Source organism: Artibeus jamaicensis, unplaced genomic scaffold (assembly GCF_021234435.1).
Source record: "Artibeus jamaicensis isolate MK-2021 breed Jamaican fruit bat unplaced genomic scaffold, CSHL_Jam_final contig_374, whole genome shotgun sequence".
NCBI classification, from domain to species: Eukaryota; Metazoa; Chordata; class Mammalia; order Chiroptera; family Phyllostomidae; genus Artibeus; species Artibeus jamaicensis.
The window spans coordinates 774,325-799,756 of record NW_026521808.1 but is presented as its reverse complement, the minus strand read 5'-3'; the positions used below and the strand labels follow the sequence as shown (position 1 = coordinate 799,756).

The 25,432-nt window shown below is 36.9% G+C and overlaps 1 protein-coding gene across 2 annotated transcripts in view; it reads right to left on the bottom strand.

Annotated features, from left to right (window-relative positions):
- The window catches only part of F8 (coagulation factor VIII), a 203,053-nt gene that overhangs the window by 90,670 nt on the left and 86,951 nt on the right, over positions 1–25,432 (bottom strand). For both annotated transcript variants that reach the window (XM_053664492.1, XM_053664493.1), the window contains exons 10-13: positions 24,103–24,196; positions 11,193–11,407; positions 9,512–9,662; positions 1,444–1,653 (exon numbers count right to left, since the gene is read on the bottom strand). In XM_053664492.1, coding sequence (XP_053520467.1) covers positions 1,444–1,653; positions 9,512–9,662; positions 11,193–11,407; positions 24,103–24,196 — 670 coding nt within the window. The remainder of the gene's footprint in view (positions 1–1,443; positions 1,654–9,511; positions 9,663–11,192; positions 11,408–24,102; positions 24,197–25,432) is intronic.

The following is a 25,432-nucleotide window of genomic DNA, read 5'->3' as shown; positions in this document are numbered from 1 at the left end:
CCTTTGTTCCCCTTCACACTGCACACGCTCTCCCACCAAAATTCCTCCCACTTAATTCATGTCCATAAGTCATACATATAAGTTATTTGGCTTCTCTATTTCCTATACTATTCTTACCCTCCCCCTTTCTATTTTCTACCTACCATTTATGCTTCTTATTCCCTGTACCTTTCCCCACATTCTTCCCACTTCTCCTCCCCACTGATAACCCTCCAAGTGATCTTCATTTCTGTGATTCTGTTCCTGAACTAATTGTTTGCTTAATTTGTTTTTTGTTTGCTTTGTTTTTTTCAGGTTCAGTTGTTGATAATTGTGAGTTTATTGTCATTTTACAACCTGAAGCATTCCAATATCCGAATTATAGGGGTGCCAAAAGGAGAAAAACAACAGCGAGAAACTGAAAACTTATTTGAACAAATAATGAAGGAGAAATTCTCCAATCTGGCAAAGAAAATAGACTTCCAGCAAGTCCAGAAAGCCCAGAGAATCCCAAAGAAGTTGGACTGAAAGAAGAACACATCAAAGCACATGATAATTAAGTTATCCAAGATTAAAGAAAAAGAGAGAATCTTAAAAGCAGCAAGAGGAAAGAAGAGAGTTACCTACAATGGAGCGCCCAGAAGACTATCAACCGATTTCTCAAAAAAAATCCTGCAGGCAGGAAGGGTCTGGAAAGAAGTACTTAAAGTCACAAAAGGCAAGGACCTACATTCAAGATTATTCTATCCAGCAAAGCTATCATTTAGAATGGAAGGGCAGATAAAGCGCTTCCCAGATAAGGTCAAGTTAAAGGAGTTCATCATCACTAAGTTCTTATTATATGAAATGTTAAAGGGACTTTTCTAAGAAAAAGAATATAAAAATATGAACAATAAAATGACAACAAACTAAAAACTATCAACAAATGAGCCTAAAATTAAAAAAAAAACAACAAAAGAAAAACTAAGCAAACAACTAGCACAGGAACAGAACCAGAGAAATGGACATCACATGGAGGGTTATCAGTGGGAAGGGAGAAGGGGGGAATTGGGGGGGAAAGGTACAGGGAAGAAGAAGCATAATTGGTAGGCATAAAATAGAGAGGGAGAGATAAAAATGGTATAGGAAACAGAGAACTCAAAGAACTTATATGTACAACCCATGGGCATGAACTAAGGGGGGGGGTGCCGGAGGGTTGGGGTTACAGGGTGGAGGGGGGACAAAGGGGAAAAATTGGGAAAACTGTAATAGCATAGTCAGTAAAATATAATTAAAAATAAGTTACTAATACAGACCAAAAAAACTCACTGTGGTGCTGTCATTAAAATACCTTGCAATTAGCAAAAATCTCTTAAACCACTTAGTATCTGCCCAAATGTATCTTGCCACTAACGCCAAAAGTGCTTATGACTGACTAGTGAAGCTATCACAGCTATTAACAAAAGAATAACATAAATAACTAACCTGGGTTTTCCATTGACATGAAGACAGTTTCTCCTGAGAATGGGAATAGAGTAAGTGTGTCTCCATAGACCATTTTGTGTTTGAAGGTATATCCAGAAAAGAAGACAGAAAGGAAGTCAGTCTGTGCTCCAACACTTAGAATGTACCAGTATGCCACCTCGTGTAAACAAACTGACAGCTGCAAACTATCAAAAACATAGCCATTGATGCCTGCAAAACAAATGGAGAACAAGAAGTTTTAGCACTAACAGTATTTATCATTTTGGATAGTCATAATAGGATTAAAATGATTATATTATATCTGAGAAGAGAGAGTATTATATTATCCAGAAAAGTAGATTGTTAATATTTGATCGGCTAGGTCCTAATACCAAGGTGAGGAGAGTCTTTACCATCATGGTAAAGATGGATTTGGATGCTGTACGATGGGAAGGAGCAGGACATTTGTATGGTCTCAAAGTGTCTCCCTACAAACTGCTTATTAGTTGCAAGGGGGGAAGTAGTAACTACACAGAGGAAAAAAACAGGAAAAAGAAAACCAACAAAACAAACCTCCATCAGGTAGTAATGTGGTAAGTACATGTTTATAAAAGAAACTGTCAAACTGTCTTCCAGAATGTATCATTCACTACACATCTCCACCAGCAATGTATGAGGGTTCCTATTTCTCTGAACTCTTGCTAGCATATTTAATATTGTCCATTTGTTTTATTTTAGCTATTAAAATAGTGGTATAAAAGTATTTCATTGTGTTTTTCTTAAATTTATTGGGGTGACATTGGTTAATAAGATCATACAGGTTTCAAGTATAGATTTCTATGATGCATACTCTGTATACTGCATTGTGTGCCCACCACCCAAAGTCAAATCTTATTCTGCCACCATATATTTGGTCCCCTTTACCCTTTACTATCCTCTCACTCTCTTCCTTCTGATAACCACCACACTATTGTGTTTGTCTATGAATTTCACTTTTGTATTACCTATTTTCTGAGTGACTTATTTCTTTTAGTATAATATTATCAAGGTCCATCCGTGTTGTTGCAAATGGCAGTATTTTATCTTTTCTTTTTTTAACTTTAAAAAAATTTTTATTGATTACGCCATTACAGTTGTTCTATTCCCCCCTTCACTCCCCTCTACCCTGAAACCCCTGCCCCTACCATTCCCCCCCTTTAGTTTATGACCATGTGTCTCAAGTTCTTTAGATTCTATATTTCCCATGCTATTCTTGCCCCCCCATCTATTTTCTATCTACTGTCTATGCTACTTATTTTCTGTACTTTCTCCCCCCCTCCTCCTCCTACTCCCCTGTTGCTAACCCTCCTTGAGATCTTCATTTCTATGTTTCCAGTCCTGATCTAGCTGTCCTTTTAGTTTGCTTTTGTTTTAGGTGTGGTTGTTAATAACTGTGAGTTTGCTGTCCTTTCACTGTTCATCTTTTTTATCTTCTTTTTCTTAGATAAGTCCCTTTAACATTTCATATAATAAAGGCAGTAGTATTCCATACAATATATGCACCACATATTCTTTTTCAAAAAATATATTTTATTGATTATGCCATTACAGTTGTCCCATTCCCCTCTTCATTCCCCTCCACCCTGCACACCCCCTCTCCCACCATTCCCCCCTTTAGTTTATGTCCATGTGTCACAAGTTCTTTAGATTTTATATTTCCCATACTATTCTTGCCCTTCTTCTTGTCTATTTTCTCCCCACTGTCTATGCTACTTATTCTCTGTACCTTCTCCCCGCTTCTCCTCCTCCCACTCCCCTGTTGCTAACCCTCTATGTGATCTCCATTTCTATGGTTCTGTTCCTGGTCTAGCTGTCCCCTTAGTTTGCTTTTGTTTTAGGTGTGGTTCTTAATAACTGTGAGTTTGCTGTCCTTTCACTGTTCATATTTTTTATCTTCTTTTTCTTAGATAGGTCCCTTTAACATTTCATATAATAAGGGCTTGGTGATGATGAACTCCTTGAATTTGGTCTTATCTGAGAAGCACTTTGTCTACCCTTCCATTCTAAATGAAAGCTTTGCTGGATGGATCAATCTTGGATGTAGGTCTTTGGATTTCATGACTTGGAATACTTCTTTCCAGCCCCTTCTTGCCTGTAAGGTCTCTTTTGAGAAATCAGCTGACAGTCTGATGCGAACTCCTTTGTAGGTGACTGTCCCCTTAGCTCTTGCTGCTTCTAGGATTCTCTCCTTCATTTTAATCTTGGCTAATGTAATGATGATGTGCCTTGGTGTGTTCCTTCTTGGGTCCAACTTCTTTGGGACTCTCTGAGCTTCCTGGATTTCCTGGAAGTCTATTTCCTTTGCCAGATGGGGAAAGTTCTCCTTTATTATTTGTTCAAATAAGTTTTCCACTTGTGGCTGTTCCTCTTTCCCTTCTGGTACCCCTATAATTTGGATGTTGGAATGTTTAAAGATGTCCTGGAGGCTCCTAAGCCTCTCCTCATTTTTTTGAATTCTTGTTTCTTCATCCTTTTCTGTTTGGTCATTTTTTTTCCCTTCTGGTCCACTCCCTTGATTTGAGTCCCAGTTTCTTTTCCATCACTATTGGTTTCCTGTGCATTTCCCTTCATTTCAATTAGTTTAGCCTGCATTTGTTCCTCTAATTTGTGACTGAAATCAACCAGTTCTGTGAGCATCCTGATCACCAGTGTTTTGAACTGTGCATCTGATAGGTTGGCTATCTCTTGGTTGCTTAGAAGTGTTGGCTCTGGGGCTTTGAGCTGTTCTTCTTGAGTCATAATGTTTTGGTCTGTTCCTGCATGTTATGTATGAGGGGCAGAGCCTTAGGTGTTCACCAGGGTGGGGTAATCCATGTCACTGTGTTGTGATACTGTATGTTATGGTGGGGTCAGAGAAGGGCAATGGCATTTGTTCTGCTCTCTTTCAGATTTTGGTCTCCTGTGTTGCTTCCCACAAGCAAATTGGGCCCTTCTTGCATTGGTTCCCAGGTGTGTGGACTTGTGCACCCTCCAGGACCCTGTGGGTCTCTCCAATGAACTCTCTGTGAGCCTGGAAGCTTCTCCCGGCACCTCGACCCTGAAAGTTTTTCCAATTGGCACTTTTAGGCTTTAATTCCCACTGCTGGGTCCCTGGGTTGTGCGGTCTGTCTCATTGCTCATTCCTCTGCCTGGTTTATCTGTGTGCGAATGTGTGACCGCAGTCAACCAGCCGCCTTGCACCCCCACTGGATCTGCCAGTTGTCACCCCATGCCTGGGATCTGCCAACCACAGCCTATGCATCCAGGTCGGTCCAGCTGCTTTTTCCTACATGGCCCTTCTCTGCCAGCTGCTGACTCTGTCCCTCTTACTGGTCTGGCTGAATGGTTTGTTGTTGTCAGACTTCTGTACAGTTCAATTTTCTGTGTTTTGGTTGCATTTTTGTTACTAAAACTTTGTTGTCTTTAAACTTGGTTGTGTGAGGAGGTACAGTGTTTCCACCTATGCCTCCATTTTGGCCAGAAGTCCTGCACCACATATTCTTTATCCAATCCCAATCCTCTAATAAAAGACGTTTTAGTTGTCTGCACTCTTGGCTACATGAATAATGCTGCAATCAACATAAGGGTGCATATATCTTTGCAAATAAATATTTTTTAGTTTTTTTGGTAGATAGAAGAGGGATTGCTAGGTCAGTATGGTAACTATTCTTAATTTTTTGAGGAACCTTCCAACTGTTTTGCATAGTGGCTATGCCAGTTTACATCCCTCCTGGTAGTGAATGAAGGTTCCCTTTTCTCCACAACCTCTCCAACACTTGTTATTATTTGTCTTGTTGATAACAGCCATTTTAACAGATGTGGGGTGGACTCTCATTGTAGTATTGATTTTCATCTTCCCAGTAGGTAGTTGAGCATCTTTTCATATATCTATTGGCCATTTGTATGTCTTTATGGGAGAAGTGCCTTTTCAGGTTCTCTGCTCATTGTTAAATTGGATTTTTTTTTTGGTGTTGAGTTCAATGAGTTATTTATATATTTTGGATATTAGCCCCTTGTTGGAACTGTTGTTTGCAGATATCATCTCCCATTTGATTGCCTGTCTTTTGATTTTGTTGGTGGTTTCTTTTGCCATGCAGAAGCTTTCTAGTTTGATATAGTCTCATTTATTTATTTTTGCCTTTACTTCCTTTGCCTTTGGAGTCAAATTCACAAAATTTTCTCTAAGATGAAGGTTCATAAGATTAGTATCTATGTTTTCTTCTATGTAATTTATTGTTTCAGATCTTATATTTAGGTCTTTGATCCATTTTGAATTAATTTTTGCGCATGGGGACCAATTGTGATTATGGTGGTTTTAATATGCATTTCCTTAATGGTTAATGATGAGTTTTTTTTATGTAACACTTTGCCTTCCATATATCTTCTCTGATGATGTGTCTGTTCAAAACTTTTGTCCATTTTTAGGAGTTTGTTTGTATTCTTACTGTTGAATCTTGCAGTTCAGACATGTGATGTGCAAATATTTTCTACCAATCTGTGGCTTGTCTTTTCATTCTCTTTAACAGTATCAGAATAAAAGTTTAAATTTTTGTTAGTTTATTTTATTCATTAGATTCCACTTATAGGTGAGATCATATAGTATTTATTTTTCACTGACTGGATTATTTCACTCAGCATGATGTTTTCCAGTTCCATCCATGTTGTCACAAAAGGTAGGTGTTCTTTCTTTCTTTCTGCTGCATAGTATTCCATTGTGCAAATGTACTGTAGTTTTTTGATCCACTCATTTACCGATGGGCACTTAGGCTGTTTGCAGCACTTAGCTATTGTAAATAGTGCTGCTATTAATATAGGGGCACATAAGTTCTTTTGAATTGGTAATTCAGGATTCCTAGGGTACATTTTCAGCAGCAGATCGCTGGGTCAAAAGGCAGTTCCATTTTTAGTTTTTTAAGGAAATTCCATACTGTTTTCCACATTGGCTGCCCCAGTCTGCACTCCCACCAACAATTCGCTGGGGTTCTCTTTCTTCCACAGCCTCATCAGCACTTGCTGTTTGTTGGTTTATTAATGCTGACCATTCTGACAGGTGTGAGTTGATATCTCAATATGGTTTTAATTTGTATCTCCCTGACTACTAGTGATGTTGAGCATCTTTTCATATGTCTATAGGCCATCTGTATGTCCTCTTCAGAGAAGTGTTTGTTCAGGTCCTTTGCTCATTTTTAATTTGATTCATTGTTTTCCTGGTGTCCCTGAGTTCTTTATATATTTTGGAGATCAAAGCCTTGTCAAATGTATCATTGGCAAGTATATTTTCCCATATGGTTGGTACCCTTTTCATTTTGATGATGGTTTCTTTATGCATGCTGAAGATTTTTTTAAAAGATTTTATTTATTTTTAGAGAGGGGAAGGGAAGGAGAAATAGAAGGAGAGACACATCAATGTGTGGTTGCCTCATACTAGGGACATGGCCCACAACCCAGGCATGTGCCCTGACTGGGAACTGAACTGGTGACCCTTTGTTTCTCAGGCTGGTGATCAATCCACTGAGCCACACCAGCCAGGGCTGAAGCTTTTTAAATTGATGTAGTCCTGTTTGTTTATTTTTTTTATTTCCCTTGACCTAGGAGATATATTGGCAAGAAAATTGCTACATGGTATATCTCAAATTTTCCTGCCTATGTTCTCCTCTAGTAGTTTTATGTTGTCATGACTTATATTTAAGTCTTTTGTCTATTTTGAGTTTATTTTGGTGGATGCTGTAAGTTAGTGGTCTAGTTTCTTTCTTTCTTATTTTGCATGTACCAGTCCAGTTTTCCCAACACCACTTGTTGAAGAGACTGTTTTTACTTAATTGTATGCTTGTGCCTCCTTTGTCAAATATTATTTGACCATAGAGACATGTGTTTATTTCTGGGCTCTCTATTCTGTTCTGTTAAAGATGTTTAACTAAGTTCAGTGGGATACACATGGTAACACGCACTTATTTCATTTTAACCAGGACCAGAACTCCAAAAGCATATATTTTTAATTTAATGCTTTCAATCAGATTGTTTTTTACTAACATTATATGGGAATACCCTTTCACTCACAAGCCCACTAGTAATAATTGTCTTATAATTTTGCTAGCCTGTTAAGTATAAAGTGCTATTACATTGGTATTCTATTTTGTATTTCCCTGTGAGAATGAAATTTTTTATCATATTTTTTTACCATTCCTATCTGTGTGTTTATTTAGGCAAACAGACAGACACACATATGTATGTATGCTATAGGCTGAATTGTGCTCCCACCCAAATTCATATATTGAAATTCTAACTCATAGTGGCTCATGTGGCTGCATTTATAGATAGGCCTTTAAACAGGTAATTCATTAAAGTGAGGTGATTAGGGTGGGCTCTAAGTCTATATGACTGATGTCCTTATATGAAGAGGAAATTTGTACATAGACATGTGCATGCACAGAGGAAATGACTATGTGAGGACCCAGGGAGAAGACAGCTATCTGCAAGACAAGGAAAGAAACCTCAGAACACACCAATCCTGAGGACACCTTGATCTCTCATACTTCTAGATTCCATAATTGTGAGGAAATAAATTTCTGTTGTTGAAGTCATCCAGTCTGTGGCGGCAGTCTTTGTTATGGCAGGACTAGCAGAGTAATACAATATATATGCATGCTTATATAGGATTATATAATGATGGAGAAAATGTTTTAACACAGGCTAACTAAACCCAGAATGGTTAGTAGAAAAGTGCAATGTGGAAAGAGATGGAGAGATATAAAGAAGGAGGCAATCAAGTGATTATCAAAAGGATCACATTATACACTTTAAATATATACTTTTTTTATTTGTCCATTATATATCAATAAAGCTGGAAAAAAAGATGTTGACTTTTTTAATGTACAATGTCTTGATTAATTTGACTGTTAAATTGCTATAGCTGGCAATTGTTTTATATGTATGAAATTGTTTCTCTTTGTATTTCATGTGTAATTTACCAGTTGAGTGTATTTTACACTAAGTATGAATTATTCATGTTTGGGTAAATGAAAGCTGTGTCTTATTTGATTTATCCTTTAAAAATAAAGTTATCTGAATATTTGATGCTTTCTAAAAGAAAAAATATGGAGATCAAACCCTTGTCTGAGATATCATTTGCAAATTTATTTTCCCATACAGTTGGATCCCTTTTGACTTTGCTGATGTTTTCTTTTGCAGTGCAGAAGCTTTTTATTTTGATGAAGTCCAATTTGTTTATTCTTTCCTTTATGTCCCTTGCTCTAAGGAATATATTGGTGAAAATATTGCTGCATGGAATATCTGAGATTTTCCAGCAACAGCATTATCCTCTAGGACTTTTATGGTATTGTGATTTATTTAAGTCTTTTATCCATATGGAGTTTATTTTTGTGCATGGTGTAAGTCGGTGGTTGAGTTTCATTTCTTTTCATGTAGTTGTGCAGATTTCCCAACACCATTTGTTGAAGAGGCTATTTTTACCCCATTTTATGCTTCTGTCTCTGCAAGCAGGAGCTCATACCATTTGTGACAGCATGGCTGGAACTGGAGAGCATTATGCTAAGTGAAATAAGCCAGGCAGTGAAAGACAAATACCATATGATCTCACCTATAAGTGGAACCTAATCAACAAAACAAACAAGCAAGCAAAATATAACCAGAGACATTGAAATTAAGAACAAACTGACAGTAACCAGAGGGGAGGGAGATAAAGGGGGAATATAGGGTAAGGGTCATTAAGGAACCTGTATAAAGGACCTATGGACAAAGCCAAAGTGGGTAGGATCAAGGGTGGGAGGCGGGGCTGGGTGGGGTGGGGGAGAGTGGTGGGGGAAGTGGAGACAACTATATTTGAGCAAAAATTAAAAATGTGAAATAAAGTTAACTAGATATTAAAAAAGAAAAAGATATGTTTCATAATCATATACATTTATATAAAATTATATATGTTCATATGTAACAATTTTTAAGGAACTATGACTCCTGCATGGTATATAAATTACTCCATTATATGGGCATCAATTTGGTGGCTTCAATTTCCCTTTATCTATTACCTATTAGATTCAGGTGCTGCTTTACTTACTGTGCATGATATTGGAAACTTGGAACTCTGGATCCTGGAGCTGCACCCCATCTGCATTGGGGAGGAAGCGCTGCATATTCTCTGTGAGATACCAGCTTCGATTCTCATCAAATACAGAAAACAGGATGACATTTCTCTTGTCCGACATCATCTGTTAATTACATGCATTGAAAGAAGAAAATACTACTACTATTATCAGGTAGAAATTTGCAGTCTGTAATAGAAGTGATGGTATGCATGGTATATACCTATAATCTTTTGGTTCCATTTCTCCATAGGGTCAACATTATGGCATATACCAGGGCCTGGGAGTGGGAGTGGGTACTATGAGCAGTAAGTGTATGTCTAGAGCAAATGTATCCTTAGAGCTAGAGGGTGACTGGACCCATTAAACTTCATTTATTTTGGACCCAAAGCCAAATGCTGGTTGATTTTTTGGTACAGGCTGTAGCTTCATTCTTTCTATGTTCTTTATGGAGGGGTTTTACTTCTAAAGATGCAAATGATTATTCAGTATCTTTCTTAAAAAGTTACTCATGCTAAATAAGATTAATGCCTTAATTAAATGTCCATCTACCAAGTGCCCTTCCACAATGCTACCAATATATTAAAAAATTAAAAATATAAAACAGAGACCAAATAACAAAGATAAGATGAATCATAAAGTGTTAATTAACATGAATAGCTTAAGTTTTCTATTTAAATAATTTAAAGTATTTTTCAGAAGAGCAGTTTGTATATGAACCAAAGTTATGAGTTAGCCATTTGCTAATTGAATCTTCTAATTAGTAGACTTCACTAATATGTATCAATTTATCAATTTTGTTTTGCGTAACCTATTGTTACAGAAACCAAAATGCTGGGGAGAAGAGAATAAAGAATATAGAGGTATATTTTGGTCCTTTTCCAAAATTTAGTGGAAAAACTATAATTAGGAATATATTTTCAAGATAGGTACTTAGACAAATTTATGCCTCTCTGGGTTTGTGTGCCACGTGTTTTCTCTGCATTAAAATTCATGTGCTTTAGTCTCTGAACCAATGAAATGTTTTCAGACTTATAGGAATTCTATATATCATAAATGCCCAAATGGACATATCATCAAGCCTTAGCAATATGGCAATGAGTTTTTGTGAAGAAGTAAGGTTTTCTTATTCAGAGAATTTAACTTTACATTTTAAAGTAGCAGAAGTGGTCCAATTCTAGTCATATATCTGAAATATTATATATGAAAGATATATAGATATATATCTTTCCTTGTCTTTTGCTCAACAAATATTCATTGAACTCCAGAGAAGTCTAGGCTATTTTATAGATTTGTGTGTCACCTAAAAATAGGTGACAATTTAGCATGTTAAAATGGGCAAGATCTACTACAGGGAGTGGAATTTTGGACTGGGTATGAGTATTATAGAAATAATTTAGGGCCCAGGTCTCCTATGCACCCAGCAGGCAAGGTTATTATACCAAACCCAAAATCAGTTAAGCTGTGAGCTGGGTCTCTCAGCTGTGAGAGACCCAGCTCATTTCTTTTATTAGTCAGTATTGCAGATGATTATATTTTCTGCATGCTACTGGGAGACATAGACTGAGGGAGTACAAAATATTATGTGGAAGTTCATATATATTATCATTCAATTTTTGGCTTCAAATACAGCACTTGGGGGAGAGGAGAACTCACCTGATTTCCCCTTTGATCTACAGATTCTTTGTAGCAGATGAGGAGAGGGCCAATGAGTCCTGAAGCTAGATCTCTCTCTAGATTAACAGAGCTCAAGTAATATCTGGTCAGGCACCGAGGATCTGATTTAGTTGGCCCATCTTCTATAGTCACTGTCCATTTATATTTGAATATCTCTCCTGGCAGAATTGGCATATCTTTCAGATGTTTCACACCTACCCACATCCAAACCACAAAATAGCTTGATTAGAATATAACAAGCCATATATTAGTAATCATGTTGCTACTGCAAGAGTGCTACAAAAGTATATGTACATATGACATTTCTCAATAAATGAAAACTAAATTAGCACTTATTATAAGTTTAAGATTTATATATAATTTTTACAATAAAAATGAGCCCAGGAGATTTTTGTTAGCATGTGAGTTTGAGTTGACCTGGGCAGATCTATCCACTATTACAAATACATAGCAATAATAGATAATAATTTTTATATATTTTAAATACATAGCTGAAAATGTATACAAAAGCAAAAAAAAAAACCCACTCAAGTGCTAAAATAGAGACATCAATGTCAGAGGGGAAGCTACAGTTGATAATCCAGTTGACCACGAGACTTTCAGGCCTGAATATATGCCAAAGGGCTATGCACTGAAGTTTTAACTCACATTTGGTATCAAAAGATGTGGTATATAACCTCTGTGAGGAATAGGAACAAGAATTGAGACCTGCTCTCAGGAGAATGGGTCCTCAGGATAAGAAGTATTTGATTTTAGTAATTAAAATTCACTTTAGGGTAAGTTTAAAATGAGAAGGTCCAGTCTAAATCAAAATTTTTACTTTATATCTGTTCTAAGGTTTTCCACATTCCTTTTAGGTTAAGCCTGACTTATGGATAGGGTAGCTATGGAAAGAATGATGTGGTGTGTAATAGTTAACAATATTCTAATAAGTATATATGGTATGAGGTTTATCAGGATGATCACTCAGTATGTTATGTAATATCTAGTCACTGGAGTATACACCTGAAACTAATATAATAATGTACGTCAACTGTAATTGAAAAATTAAAAATGATTTTAAAAATATTTAAAACTACAGAAAGGCTGTAAATCCCACTCCCTAGAAGCCTCAATTTTTAAGTATTTCTGCATTGTATTTTTGGTGGTCATCTCTAAAAAATTACTTATATGCTAATGTTTTGTTTTTCAACTTTACACATTATATATTTACTTTATTTTACGTTAAATGAGGATTTAGCATCGTGCTTCTTTCCATTCCAGTTCCTTTAGATTTTGGTCAGTATTTTTAGTTCCCCAAATGGCCATCATTAGAATTTTAAAAATATACTATACACCTACTGTTATATTTTCGTGATTGAATAACTCTTGGCTTTATAATTTGTAAGTTAAGGATATTAACAACAGTGCCCTTTCCCTGCCTATAATTATTCCATTTCTCAATAGATGCCAGCCATACCTTTACTTTTATTAAACTAAAATTGATAATACTTTTGTACTATATTGGTAAGTAACTCCTTCCTTTGTCTATATATTTATTATAAACTTTAAAAATTAAAAACAGCACTTATATTATTTTAGTGTGTTTCTTATAATAAGTTTATGAATTTAATATGGAACTATGTGATATGCTGTGATTGTTCTTTTGCCTAAAGTTCCAATGATTTTACTATTAAGATCAAATGTATTGTCCTTCCTTATTTTCTATGGGTAGTTCAAAACCATGTTATATTTTAGTTTGCTTTATATTAGGGCCATGCTGATGTCATAATTTTTGTGTTTGTATTCCTGAAGAAAGATTTTCTTTTCTTTTATTAGAAGAAATGTATACCTCTTCACCATATTCTTTAGGTCTTCCAGCTTTTTAAGCATTGTATTTATTTCTTTTTTTAAGTAAATTTTATTGATTATACTATTACAGTCATAAAAATTTCTTCTCCCCTTTATGCCCCTCCACCATGCACCTGCCTCCCTCCAGCATTCCCCCCACCTTAGTTCATGTCCATGGGTTGTACATGTAAGTTCTTTGGCTTCTCCATTTTCTATACTGTTCTTAACTTCCTCCTGTTTATTTTGTACCTACAAATTATGCTTCTTATTCCCTGTACCTTTCCCCCCATTCTCACCCCTCCCTCCTACCCACTAATAACCTTCCATGTGATCTCCAATCCTGTGATTCTGTTGCTTTTCTTGTTGTTTGCTTAGTTTTTGTTTTTTGGTTCAGTGTTGATAGCAGTGAGTTTGTTGTCATTTCATTGTTCATATTTTTATCTTTTTTTTCTTAGATAAGTCCCTTTAACATTTCATATAGTAAGTGCTTGGTGATGATGAACTCCTTTTACTTGACCTTATCTGGGAAGCACTTTATCTGCCCTCCCATTCTAAATGATAGCTTTGCTAGAGAGAATAATCTTGGATGTAGGTCCTTGCTTTTCATGACTTCCAATATTTCTTTCCAGCCCCTTCTTGCCTGCAAGGTTTCTTTTTAGAAATCAGCTGACCATCTTATGGGAAATCCTTTGTATAAAACTAAGTGCTTTTCCCTTGTTGCTTTTAAGATTCTCTCTTTATCTTTAACCTTTGGCATTTTACTTAGAATGTGTCTGTAAACAGTATCTTTATTAAACCTCTTAAAATTATCCAGTTTGAAAGAGGTATATACTTCCTGTAGGACCCTGACTAATAAATGATGTCATAAAAATATTAAAAGATGGAGGCAAGAGATGAAGATTTGGAAGTTGTCTGTGAGTGGCAAATATTTGCATAGGTGTGGCAATTTTTTGAAACTGACTTTAGTGGCCATAGCATTATCTCAGATGGCTTAATGTCATTCCACCAGGATTCATTGCCAGGAGTGGAAGAAGCATGACTATTTGATGTTTCCTAACTCTGACATAATTCTAATGGCTCAACTGGTGGTACTTGACTCCACAGTGATGACAATTTGAGATTAAGAGTGAATCTTGTGCACTGAAATAGAGAACAAGGATACAGTGACCAGAGGGGAGAGGGGAGGGAATTTCAGGGGAAAAGGGGGAAGGATTTACAGGAACTAGTATAAAGGACACATGGACAACAACTAAGGAGGGTGGAAATAGGAGGGAGGTGAGGAGCACTGGGGGGGTGGGCTGGGATAGGAGTAAAAGACAGAAAACTGTACTTGAACAATAATTAAATTTTAAAAAATTAAAAAAAAAGAGTGAACCTTATGCCCTGGCTGGTGTAGCTCAGTGGATTGAGCTCAGGCTGCGAAGGGTCGGTTGCCAGTTCAATATCAGTCAAGGCACATGTCACAGGTCCCCAGTGGGGACCACATGAGAGGCAACCACACATTGATGTTTCTTCCTCTTTCTCCCTCTCTTCCCCTCTCTCTAAAAATAAATAAAATCTTTTAAAAAACACTTAAAAAAAGAGTGAACCCTGTAGCAATGGGTGTTTCAATAGTTTTGATTCCAGTGGAATACTTTAAGATGTTTTTTACTTTAAAAAATTTTTTTGGATTGACAGATGGGAAGGGGGTATAGTGGAATGGGTGAAAAGGTGAGGGGATTAAGAAGTACAAATTGTTAGTTACAGAATAGCCATGGGGATGTAAAGTACAGTATAGGAAATGGAGAAGCCAAAGAGCCTATATGCATGACCCATGGTCATGAACAATGGTGTGGAGATTTCCTGAGAGAGTGGGGGGGGGTGCTGAGTGGAGGGAGGGCAAAGAGGAAATATTAGGACAACTATAATAGCATAATCAGTGGAATATAATTTCAAAAAATGAAAAGAGAGAGTATTCAAACAGCAAGATCTATTAAGAAAAAAGTCTATTGGCTCTTTCCTCTAATACCTGTCCACTCACACTCTCAACTAGTGGAAGGAGAAAGGGAAAAGGCTGAGAAATACTGAAATTACATACCACATCATTCTTAACTATATTCCCTATGCTGTAATTTATATCCCTTTGGCTATTCTGTAACAACCAATTGTACTTAATTCCTTCTTCTTTTTTACCCATCTCTCCAACCCTCCTCCTACATGGGAACCATCAAAATGTTCTCTGTATCAATGAATTTGTTTCTGTTCTGCTATTCATTTGTTTTTTAGATTCAATTATTGATAGATATGTATTTTTGCCATTTTTTATTGTTCATATTTTTTATCTCTTTCTTTTTAAAGAAGACCCATCAACATTTCATATAATACTGGTTTGGTGGTGATGAACTCCTTTAGCTTTTTCTTGTCTGGGAAGCTCCTTATCTTTCCTTTGATTCTAAATGATAGCTTTGCTGATAAAGCAACCTTGGTTATAGGTCCTGGCTTTTTATTACTTTGAATATTTCTTGCCAATCCCTTCTGGCCTGCAACATTTCTGTTGACAAATACACTGACAGTCTTATGAGCACTCCCTTGTACATAACTAACTGCTTTTTTCCCCCTGTTTTTAAGATTCTGTCTGTCTTTAACTTTGGGCATTTTGATTATGGTGTGTCTTGGCATAGGCCTTTCTGGGTTCATCTTGTTTGAGACTCTGCACTTCCTAAACTTGTGTTTTTCCTTCACTAAGTTAGGAAAGTTTTCTATCATTTTTCAAATAGGTTTTTAATTTCTTGATCTTTCTCTTCTCTTACTGGCACCCCCATGATGTGAATGTTGGAATGCTTGAAGTTGTCCCAGAGGCTCCTTACACTATCTTCAGTTTTTGGATTGTTTTATTTTCCTTTTCGCTATTCTGATTGGGTGTTTTTTGCTTCCTTATGTTCCAAATCACTGATTTCATTCCCAGCTTCATCTACTCTACTGTTGATTCTCTGTAAATTAGTCTTTATTTCAGTTAGTTTATCTTACATTTCTGATTGGTCTTTTTTTAATGCTGTTTAGTTTCTCACTAAGTTTATTGAGCATCATTATAACCAGTGTTTTGAAGTCTGGCATCTAGTAGATTGCTTGTTTCCATTTTTTTTCTTTTTATGGAGTTTTGTTCTTTCATTTGGGACATGTTTCTTTGTCTCCCCATATTGCAGCTTCTCTGTGTTTTTTCCCTATGTATTAGGTAGAGTTGCTACATCTCCCAGACTTAGTAGAATGGCTTAATATAGTAGGTGTTTCTGTGAGGTCCAACAGCACAGCCTACCTGGTCATCCAAGCTGGACCCTCAAGATGTACCCCCTCTGTAAGCTGTATACAACCTCCTCTTGTAGTTGAGACTTGATTTCTGTTGGCATGTCATTTGGTGGGGGGTGGATTTTCCTCCAGGCTGATAAGCAGGAAAGATTGGTTGCAACCACCAACCTCCAACCACCATGGAGTATCAGCTTGACAGGGGCCCACCCCACAGGGCAGAACTTACTTCAGCAGGGCTCTAATGTCCGTGAGTTGGCCCCTTGAATGCGTCACTTGAGGAGGTTGTTGAGTGTTGCGCAATGTGGTCTGAAGCTGTCTACTGGGTACAATGGTTCTGGGGCCTCCCAACAGGTGCAAGTCAAGGCTAGCCATAGCCTATATTGTGTCCAGAACCATCATCTAGCATTAGCTACAAAGTGATCTGCAGATGGCTACTACTTGTGCTGGGCTCAGAGGTGCCCAGTTGAGGCCAAGCTGTGAACCAAGTCCAGCTGCTGCTAGTGCTGGGCCTGGAGCCACTTAGTGAGAGGTATGGGGCACACCAGGGCCAGACACTGATTATTTGAGAGATTTTAGGAAAATCTGAAGCATGAGCCAAGATAGGCTATTCATATGGAAAAGCCACTGGAAATAGCTTGGGTGGGTCTAAATGTTGGGTGGAGCAGAGTCTTAGGGAATCACTATTTAGGACAAACAGTGTGAGCCAGGATGATGGTGTCTCAGATATGGTGTTGGTCTGCCACCTGATGGCTCTGTTGGGGGAGAACTCATCAAAGGAACAATGGCCTCTGTCAGCACTTCTGTCAGAGGGAAAGCTGCCCCCGCCAGCTCATGCCCTGATGCCAGACAATTCAGTTCCTTCATGTATGTCTCTGGTGTCTTTTGAGCTGTTTCTCCTGCACTGGAGCTGAGGAGTGAGTCTGAGTAATTCTGTGTATCGGCCTTTAAGAGAAACTGCCTGGGAATCCAGCAACCCTCTGGTCTCCCTCAGCCTTAATCCCATCTGGTTTTTACAGCTATAAATTATGCGAACTTCTCTTTCTGGCAGCAGTGGAAACCTGGGCTGTGGGGCCTGGTGTGATCTGGTCCCACACCCACAAGCTCCTCCACAGCTGAGCTATCCCTCCAGATTTTTATCTGCCACAAGTGGGTGTGGGACCAGATCATCCAAGTCCCCTTTCTTCCCTACCAGTCTTCATGGGGCTTCTTATTTAATTCCTTAGTTGTGGAACAGCCATTCTGCAAGATTTCAAGCAGTTCTGAATAATGGTGTCTGTACTTTAGGTTTAATTTTGACATGGTTGTGGAAGGAGGTGAGTACCATGTTTACCTATGCTGCCATCTTGGCCAGAGTCATTCTATTATTTTGGTAAAGTAAATATTCACCCCAAAGTAAAGAATATATATAACCAATTTAGAATATATATAGCCAATTTACTAAAAGAAAAATATATAGCAAATAAAACTTCTTACAAAAGAAATAAAATGAAAAAATAATTATAAATAAAATATAAAATTACTGTAATACATACAAACATATCAGTAGTAACACAAATGTGTTAAATAGGGCTAAAATCCCCTATTAAAAATGGATATTGGGTATAAAAACAAAACTCATATATAACAGGGTTGGCAAAAGTATGTTTACAGTTGTGAAAATGTGAAATAGAGTCTATTCTTATATTATTATTTATTAATTACTGTATTATTTATTTGTACTACAACTGTAAACCTACTTTCCCCATCCTTGGCTCTTTACATGGGCCAGCTCTAACATAAAATAAATAAAAATATGGAGAAATAATAGCATGGAAAAGATAAATTAGGTAAGGATGTATGGCAATACTAAAATTAGAAAAATAGAATTCTAGTTAAGGAACATAAAACAGAACCAAGAAAGACATATTTTTTAAATTTTTAAAATTTATATATTTTTATAGTTGTTTAAGTACAGTTGTCTCCATTTTCATCCCACCAGGCTGCTCTACCACACCCATCACTGCCTCCCACCCTCAAACCCACACCCCTTGGCTTTGTCCGTGTGTCCTCCATACATACTCCTTGATGTCCCCACCCCTATTATCCCCCATCATCCCTCTCCCCTCTCCTCTCTGGCCACTGTCAGTTTGTTCCTAATTTCAGGGTCTCTGGCTGTATTTTGCTTGCTTATTTGTTTAGTTGACTAGTTTCCACTTAGAGATGAGATCATATGGTATTTCTCTTTCAACACCTGGCTTATTTCACTTAGCATAATACTCTCCAGTTCCATCGATGCTGTCATAAGGGTAGGTGCACTTTCTTTACTTCTGTTGCATAATATTCCATTGTGTAAATGAACCAGAGTTTTTTGATCCACTCATTTACTGATGGGCACTTAGACTATTTGCAGAACTTGGCTATTGTAAGTAATTCTGCTATGAACATTGGGATGCATAGGCTCTTTTGAATTGGTATTTCAGGATTCTTAGGTTATAAACCTAGCAGTGGAATCACTGAATCAAAAGGCAGTTCCATTTTTAGTTTTCTGAGGCAATTATATACTGTTTTCCACAGTGGCTGCACCAGTGTGCAATCCTACCAACAATGTACTAAGGTTCCCTTTTCTCCACAGCGTCTCCAACACTTGTTGTTTGTTGATTTGTTTATGATGGCCATTCTGACCGGTGTGAAGTGGTATCTCATTGTGGTTTTAATTTGCATCTCTCTGATGGCTAGTGATGCTGAGCATCTTTTCAGAAGTCTTTGAGCCCTCTGTATATCTTCCACGGAAAAAATTGTCTGTTTACGTCCTTTCCCCACTTTTTAAAAAATATTTTGTTTATTTATCTTTAGAGGGTAAGGGAGAGAGGGAGAGAAATATCAATGTATGGTTGCCTCTCATGTGTCCCCTGCTGGGAACTGGCCTGCAACCCAGGGATGTGCCCTGACTGGGAATCAAACCATGAACCTTTGATTCTCAGACCCATGCTCAATCCACTGAGCTACACCACCCCAGGCCCTTTCCCCATTTTATAAGGGGGCTGTTTGTCTTCCTGGAGTGGAGTCATGTGAATTCTTAATATATTTTGGAGATCAAACCCTTGTCTGAGGTTTCATTTGCAAATATGTTTTCCCATATGGTTGGTTGGTTCTCTTTTCATTTTAGTGTGTTTTCTTTAGCCATGCAGAAGCTTTTTATTTCGATGAGGTCTCATTTGTTTATTCCTTCCTTTATATCTCTTGCTCTAGGGGACATATCAGTGAAAATACTGGTACATGGGATATCTGAGATTTTCCTGCCTACATTCTCCTTTAGGACTTTTATGGTGTCATGACTTATATTTAAGTTTTTTATCCACCTTGAATTTATTTTTCTTATGATGTAAGTTGGTGCTCGAGTTTCATTTTTTTTTTTTTTTGCATGTAGCTGTCTAGGTCTCCCAACATCATTTGTTGAAAAGGCTATTTTTACTCCATTTTATGCTTCTACCCCCTTTGTTGAATATTAATTGGCTGTAGAGATTTGGGTTTATTTCTGGGCTCTCTGTTCTGTTCCATTGGTCTATGTGTCTGTTTTTATGCCAGTACTAGGATGTTTTGATTACAGTGGCCTTCTAGTATAGTTTAATATAGGGTATTGTGATCCCTCCTATTTTGTTCTTCTTTCTCAAAATTGCCATGGCTTTTTTTGGGTCATTTATGATTCCATATAAATTTTTGAAATATTTGTTCTGTATCTGTGATATATGTCATTTGTATTTTAACAGGTATTGCATTGAATCTATAAATTGCTTTGGGTAGGATGGACATTTTGATGATGTTAATTCTTTCAATCCATGAACACAGTATATTGTTCCATTTATTTATGTCTTCCTTGATTTTTTTCTTCAGTGTTGTGTAGATTTCTGAGTACAGGTGTCTCATCTCCTTGGTTAGGTTTGTTCCTAGGCAGTTTATTTTTCTTGTTGATGTTTCAACTGAAATTTTTTTCCTGATTTCTGATTCTGATCTTTCTTTGTTAGTATATAAAAATGCCTATTACCTGGCTGGTATAGCTCCATGGACTGAGCATGGGTATGTGAACTAAAAGGTTGCAAATTCAATTCCCAGTCAAGACAGAAACTGGGCTGCAGGCCATGTCCCCAGATGGGGTGCACGAGAGGCAACCTCACATTGATATTTCTCTACCTCTCTTACTCATTTCCATTTCTCTCTCTCTAAAAATAAATAAATTCTTTTAAAAATTAAAAAAATAAAAATTCCTGTGATTTCTGAATATTGACTTTGAATCCTGCTGTTTTGCCACATTCACTTATTAGGTCAAGTAGTTTTTTTTTGTGGAGTATTTAGGGTTTTCTATGTAACTATCATGTCATCTGCAAACAGTGACAGTTTTATTTCTTACCTTCCAGTTTGAATGCTATTTATTTCTCTTTCTTGTCTAATCACTGTGACTAGGACTTCCAATACTACATTGAATAGAAGTGGTGAAAGCAGACATCCTTGTCTTATTACCTGATCTTAGTGGAAAGCTTTTAGTTTATACCCATTGAGTATGATGCTGGCTGTAGGTCTCTCATGTATGGTCTTTATTGTGTTGAAATATGCTCCCTCTACTCCCACTTTGCTGACAGTTTTTATAATAAGTAGGTCCTATGCCTTATTAAATGCTTTTTTCTGCATCTATTGATATGATCATGTGATTTTTGTCTTTCCTTTTGTTTATGTGATGTATTACATTTATTGACTTGTAAATGTTGTACCATCCTTGCGTCTCTGGGGTGAGTCCCACTTGATCATGGTGTATGATCTTTTTAATGTATTGCTGAATACAGTTTGTCAATATTTTGTTGAGGATTTTAGCATCTATGTTCATCAGTGACATTTGCCTGTAGTTTTCTTTCTTTCTTTCTTTTGTGTCTTTACCTGGTTTTGAAATTAGGATGATGCTAGCTTTTTAAAGAGAGTGTGGGAGTCTTCCTTCTTCTTGGATTTTTGGAATAATCTGAGAAGGATAGGGTTTAACTCTTCCTTAAAAGTTTTATAAAGTTGTCCTGTGAAACCATCTGGTCCAGGGCTTTTGTGTGCCAGAAGCTTTTTGATGATTGCTTTAATTTCATCAGCTGTTATCAGTCTGTTCAGGTTTTCTGCTTCTTCTTTATTCAGTTTTGGGAGACTTTTTTTTTCTAGAAATTTGTCTATTTCACCCTGATTTACAAATTTCTTGGCATAAAGTTTTTCATAGTAATTTCTTACAATTCTTTGTATCTCTGTGGCTTCAGTAATCTCTCCTCTTTCATTTCTGGTTTTGTTTATTTGGGTCTGCTCTCTAAGAAAGCTATTGTAATTGATAAACTCTGCAATGTATGAGACAGATATATCATAAATCTTTAAACAAGAAACAACATAACAAATACAAATTAAAGTTGTGAACTATTCTGAAATGAAAGGTAAAGAGAATACTAATTATCAAAAGCATGGAATGTAGTAAAAAACTGTTTTCAGAGAAAATTATGACCTTATATACATTTACCAGGAAAAAATAATGTGTATAATTAAGTAAACTAGGAAAATAAATGATAGATGATAGGTAGATACATTCATACATAAAGGCAAATGACCCAGCAGAAAAAATTATCAAAGGAGAAATAAACAGAAAACTCATAGTAGAGGAAAACAAAATGGCCAATAAGAATGTGAAAAGATGGTCAACTCTACAAGAAATTAAAGAATTCAAATTAGGGCCCTGGCTGGTGTGGCTCAGTGGACTGAGTGCTGGCCTGAAACCAATGGGTTGCTGGTTCGATTACCAGTCAGGGCACATGCCTGGAATGTGGGCCAAGTCCCCAGTAGGGGGTGCTTGAGAGGTAACCAAACATTGGTGTTTCTCTCCCTCTCTTTCTCCGTCCCTTCCCCTCTCTAAAACTGAATAAATAACATTAAAAAAAAAGACCTACAACCAAGATTGCTCTATCCAGCAAAACTTTCATTTAGCATGGAAGGACAGATAAGGTGCTTCTCAGATAAGATCAAATTCAAGGAGTTCATCATCACCAAGCTCTTATTATATGAAATGTTAAAGGGACTTATCTAAGAAAAAGAAGTTAAAGAAACATGAACAGTGAAAGGACAACAAACTCACAGTTATTAACAACCACACCTAAAACGAAAGCAAACTAAAAGGACAGCTAGATCAGGAGTGGAAACATAGAAATGAAGATCTCAAGGAGGGTTAGCAAAAGGGGAGTGGGAGGAGGAGAAAGGGGGAGAAGGTACAGAAAATAAGTAGCATAGACAGTAGATAGAAAATAGAAGGGGGGCAAGAATAGCATGGGAAATATAGAATCTAAAGGACTTGAGGCACTTGGTCATAAACTAAAGGGGGGGTAATGGTGGGGATGGGGGGTAGGGTGGAGGGGAATGAAAGGGGGAATAGAACAACTGTAACAGCATAATCAATAAAATTTTTAAAAAACAGAAAAAAAAAGAAGTCAAATTAAAGTAGCAATGAGACACCACTTTTCACCTACCAGATTGGCAGTATATAAGAGTATTGTTGTCTAGCTATCAAGGCTATGGGAAATTATATTTTCATACATGAATGGCAGAAGTACAAATTATTACTTCATTTGGGAACATAGGTCTGGCTATACTTTAAAAATAAAAATACAAATACTGTGACTCAGAAATTCCAGTTTCAGTTTAGTGAACTTGAAGATGTATCAATAGAAATTATGTAATCTACAGAAGAGAGGAAGAAAGAAAAAATATGATCGAACACTAAGGCATATGGGACAACCCCAAAATATCAAACATATATGTAAATGGAAGCCCAGGAAAGGAGACAGAGGACAGAGCAAAAAATATTTGAAGAAATAATGACCACAATTTTTTCCAAATTTGGTGAAAAACATTAAGTTATAGATCCAAGAATATCGGTGAACCTCAAGTAGAAAAAAATATAAAGAAAATCACAGCCAGAGAAAAACGACATATAGGGGAATCTATGAAATGTAGACATAGCTAGAATAGGCCCAGTAAAATAATATTTTGAAAGTGCTAAAAAGAAAAAAGTCCTCTCTATCCAGATTTCTATGTCCAGTAAAATTATCCTTCAAATGTGAAGATAAAATAAAGAAATTTTCAAATAAAATAAAACTAAGAGAATTCATCTCTAGCATACTTGTACTGTAAAGAATGTTAAAGAGAATTCTTTAGGCTGAAGGGAAATGATCTGAATGGAAGTGATGCCAGAGAGAAATCTGGATCTCCAGGAAGGCAGGAAATGCATTGATAATAGTAAACAGCTGGATAAATATAAGAAATGCTTTTCCTCATAATTTTCTGAAACTACATATGTATGTTTAACTTTAAAGCAAAAAGCATAGCATTTTCTTGTGGGTACTGTAAATCACATAGAGGTAATACATCTGGAAATTATAGTATAAAGAATGGTTGGTGCCCTGGCTGGTGTAGCTCAGTGGATTGAGCGTGGGCCTGAGAACCAAAAGATTGCGGTTCAATTCCCAGTCAGGGCACGTGCCTGGGTTGCAGGCCAGTTCCCAGCAGGGGCCAGTTCCCAGCAGGGGATGCAGGAGAAACAACCATACATTGATATTTCTCTACCTCTCTCTTTCCCTTCCCCTCTAATAAAAAAAAAAAGAATGGTCGGTGATAAATGTGCCTATATGGCACATCAATCGGGGAAAGGGCCAGCATAATTTTAGTTATTATTGAGACTGTGACTTCATCTGTACATATAGGTAAGTAAGAAGTATAAAATTGAGGTAAGACTTACCTTTTGGCAATCTCCCTGAGTGCAAAGGACTGACATCAGTGATTCCATGAGGGAAGATGTTATATGGTCGGCTTGCTTGATTCTTAAATATAATCTGAAAGTATAAATGAACTATAAGATAAAGTCTTGTCCATGTGTCCTTTATAGAAGGGTTCCTAAAAACCCTCCCCCCACACATGGACCAAACCAAGAGAGAGGTGGAAGCAAAGGAGGGAGGTGGGTTTGGCTGAGGTTGGGGGGAATGGTGGGGGGAAAATGCAGACAACTGTAATTGAACAACAATAAAGTAATTTAAAAAAGATCAAGTCTTAACAACTAGGTTAAAGTCTTAAAAACTAGGATCAAGAAGAAAAGTGTAGCCTAGCTCTAGAAAACAAAAGCTTCTTATTTGTTCAAGTACAACAATAAAAAAAATGTGGAAAAGAAAAGAAATGGAAAGGGGCCTTTACTGAGCAACCCAAGTAGCTGTCTGAGCAATCTTGTGAAAAGAATAAATAATGTGAGCTTTATCTATACTCAAACCTTTATAATGTGGATGCAAAGAAGCTTTTGGGGTTTTTTTTTGAACTGTGCTCTTAAAAAGAATATGCTTTAAATAAGAGTAAAGTATAAAATACACTTAAAAAAAGAACTTTGTTTGGTCTTAGGCTCCTACTGATGTTAGTAGCATGTTCTTCTAGCTCCTAGAATATTTGTGTCAGAATACAGAAAATTTAAAATCAACCTTTTGAAGTGCTGGCTGGTGTAGCTCAGTGGATTGAGTGCGGGCCTGCAAACCACATGATCGTGGTTCAATTCCCAGTCAGTTCACATGGCTGGGTTGCAGGCCAGTTCCCAGCAGGGGACTCACGAGAGGCAACCATACATTGATATTTCTCTCCTTCTCTCCTTCCCTCCTTCCCTTTCTCTCTAAAGATAAATAAATAAAATCTTTTAAAAAATCAACCTTTTGAGGTATAAACCACAAAATAAAATGTACTCTTATTGAGAGCACAGTTCAAAAAAAACACAAAAGCTTCTTTGCATCCACATTACAGGGGTTTGACTATAGACAAAGCTCACATTATTTATTCTTTTCATAAGATTGCTCAAACTGCTACTTAGGTGTCTCAGTAAAGGCCCCTTTCCATTTCTTTTTCCCCTCCTTTTTTCTGGGTATTTTAATGTTTGTTTCTACAAAATAGAAAAAAAATAAGAGTCAACTTAAATATTAAAATGTAACAAATTATTTCAATTGCTTCAGGAAGTATTTCTCGAATCTTCACATACTAATTGAAGTGGAAATATCTGCTGAGGACACTGCTTCCCCTCAGCCTTTTCTACCATTTGG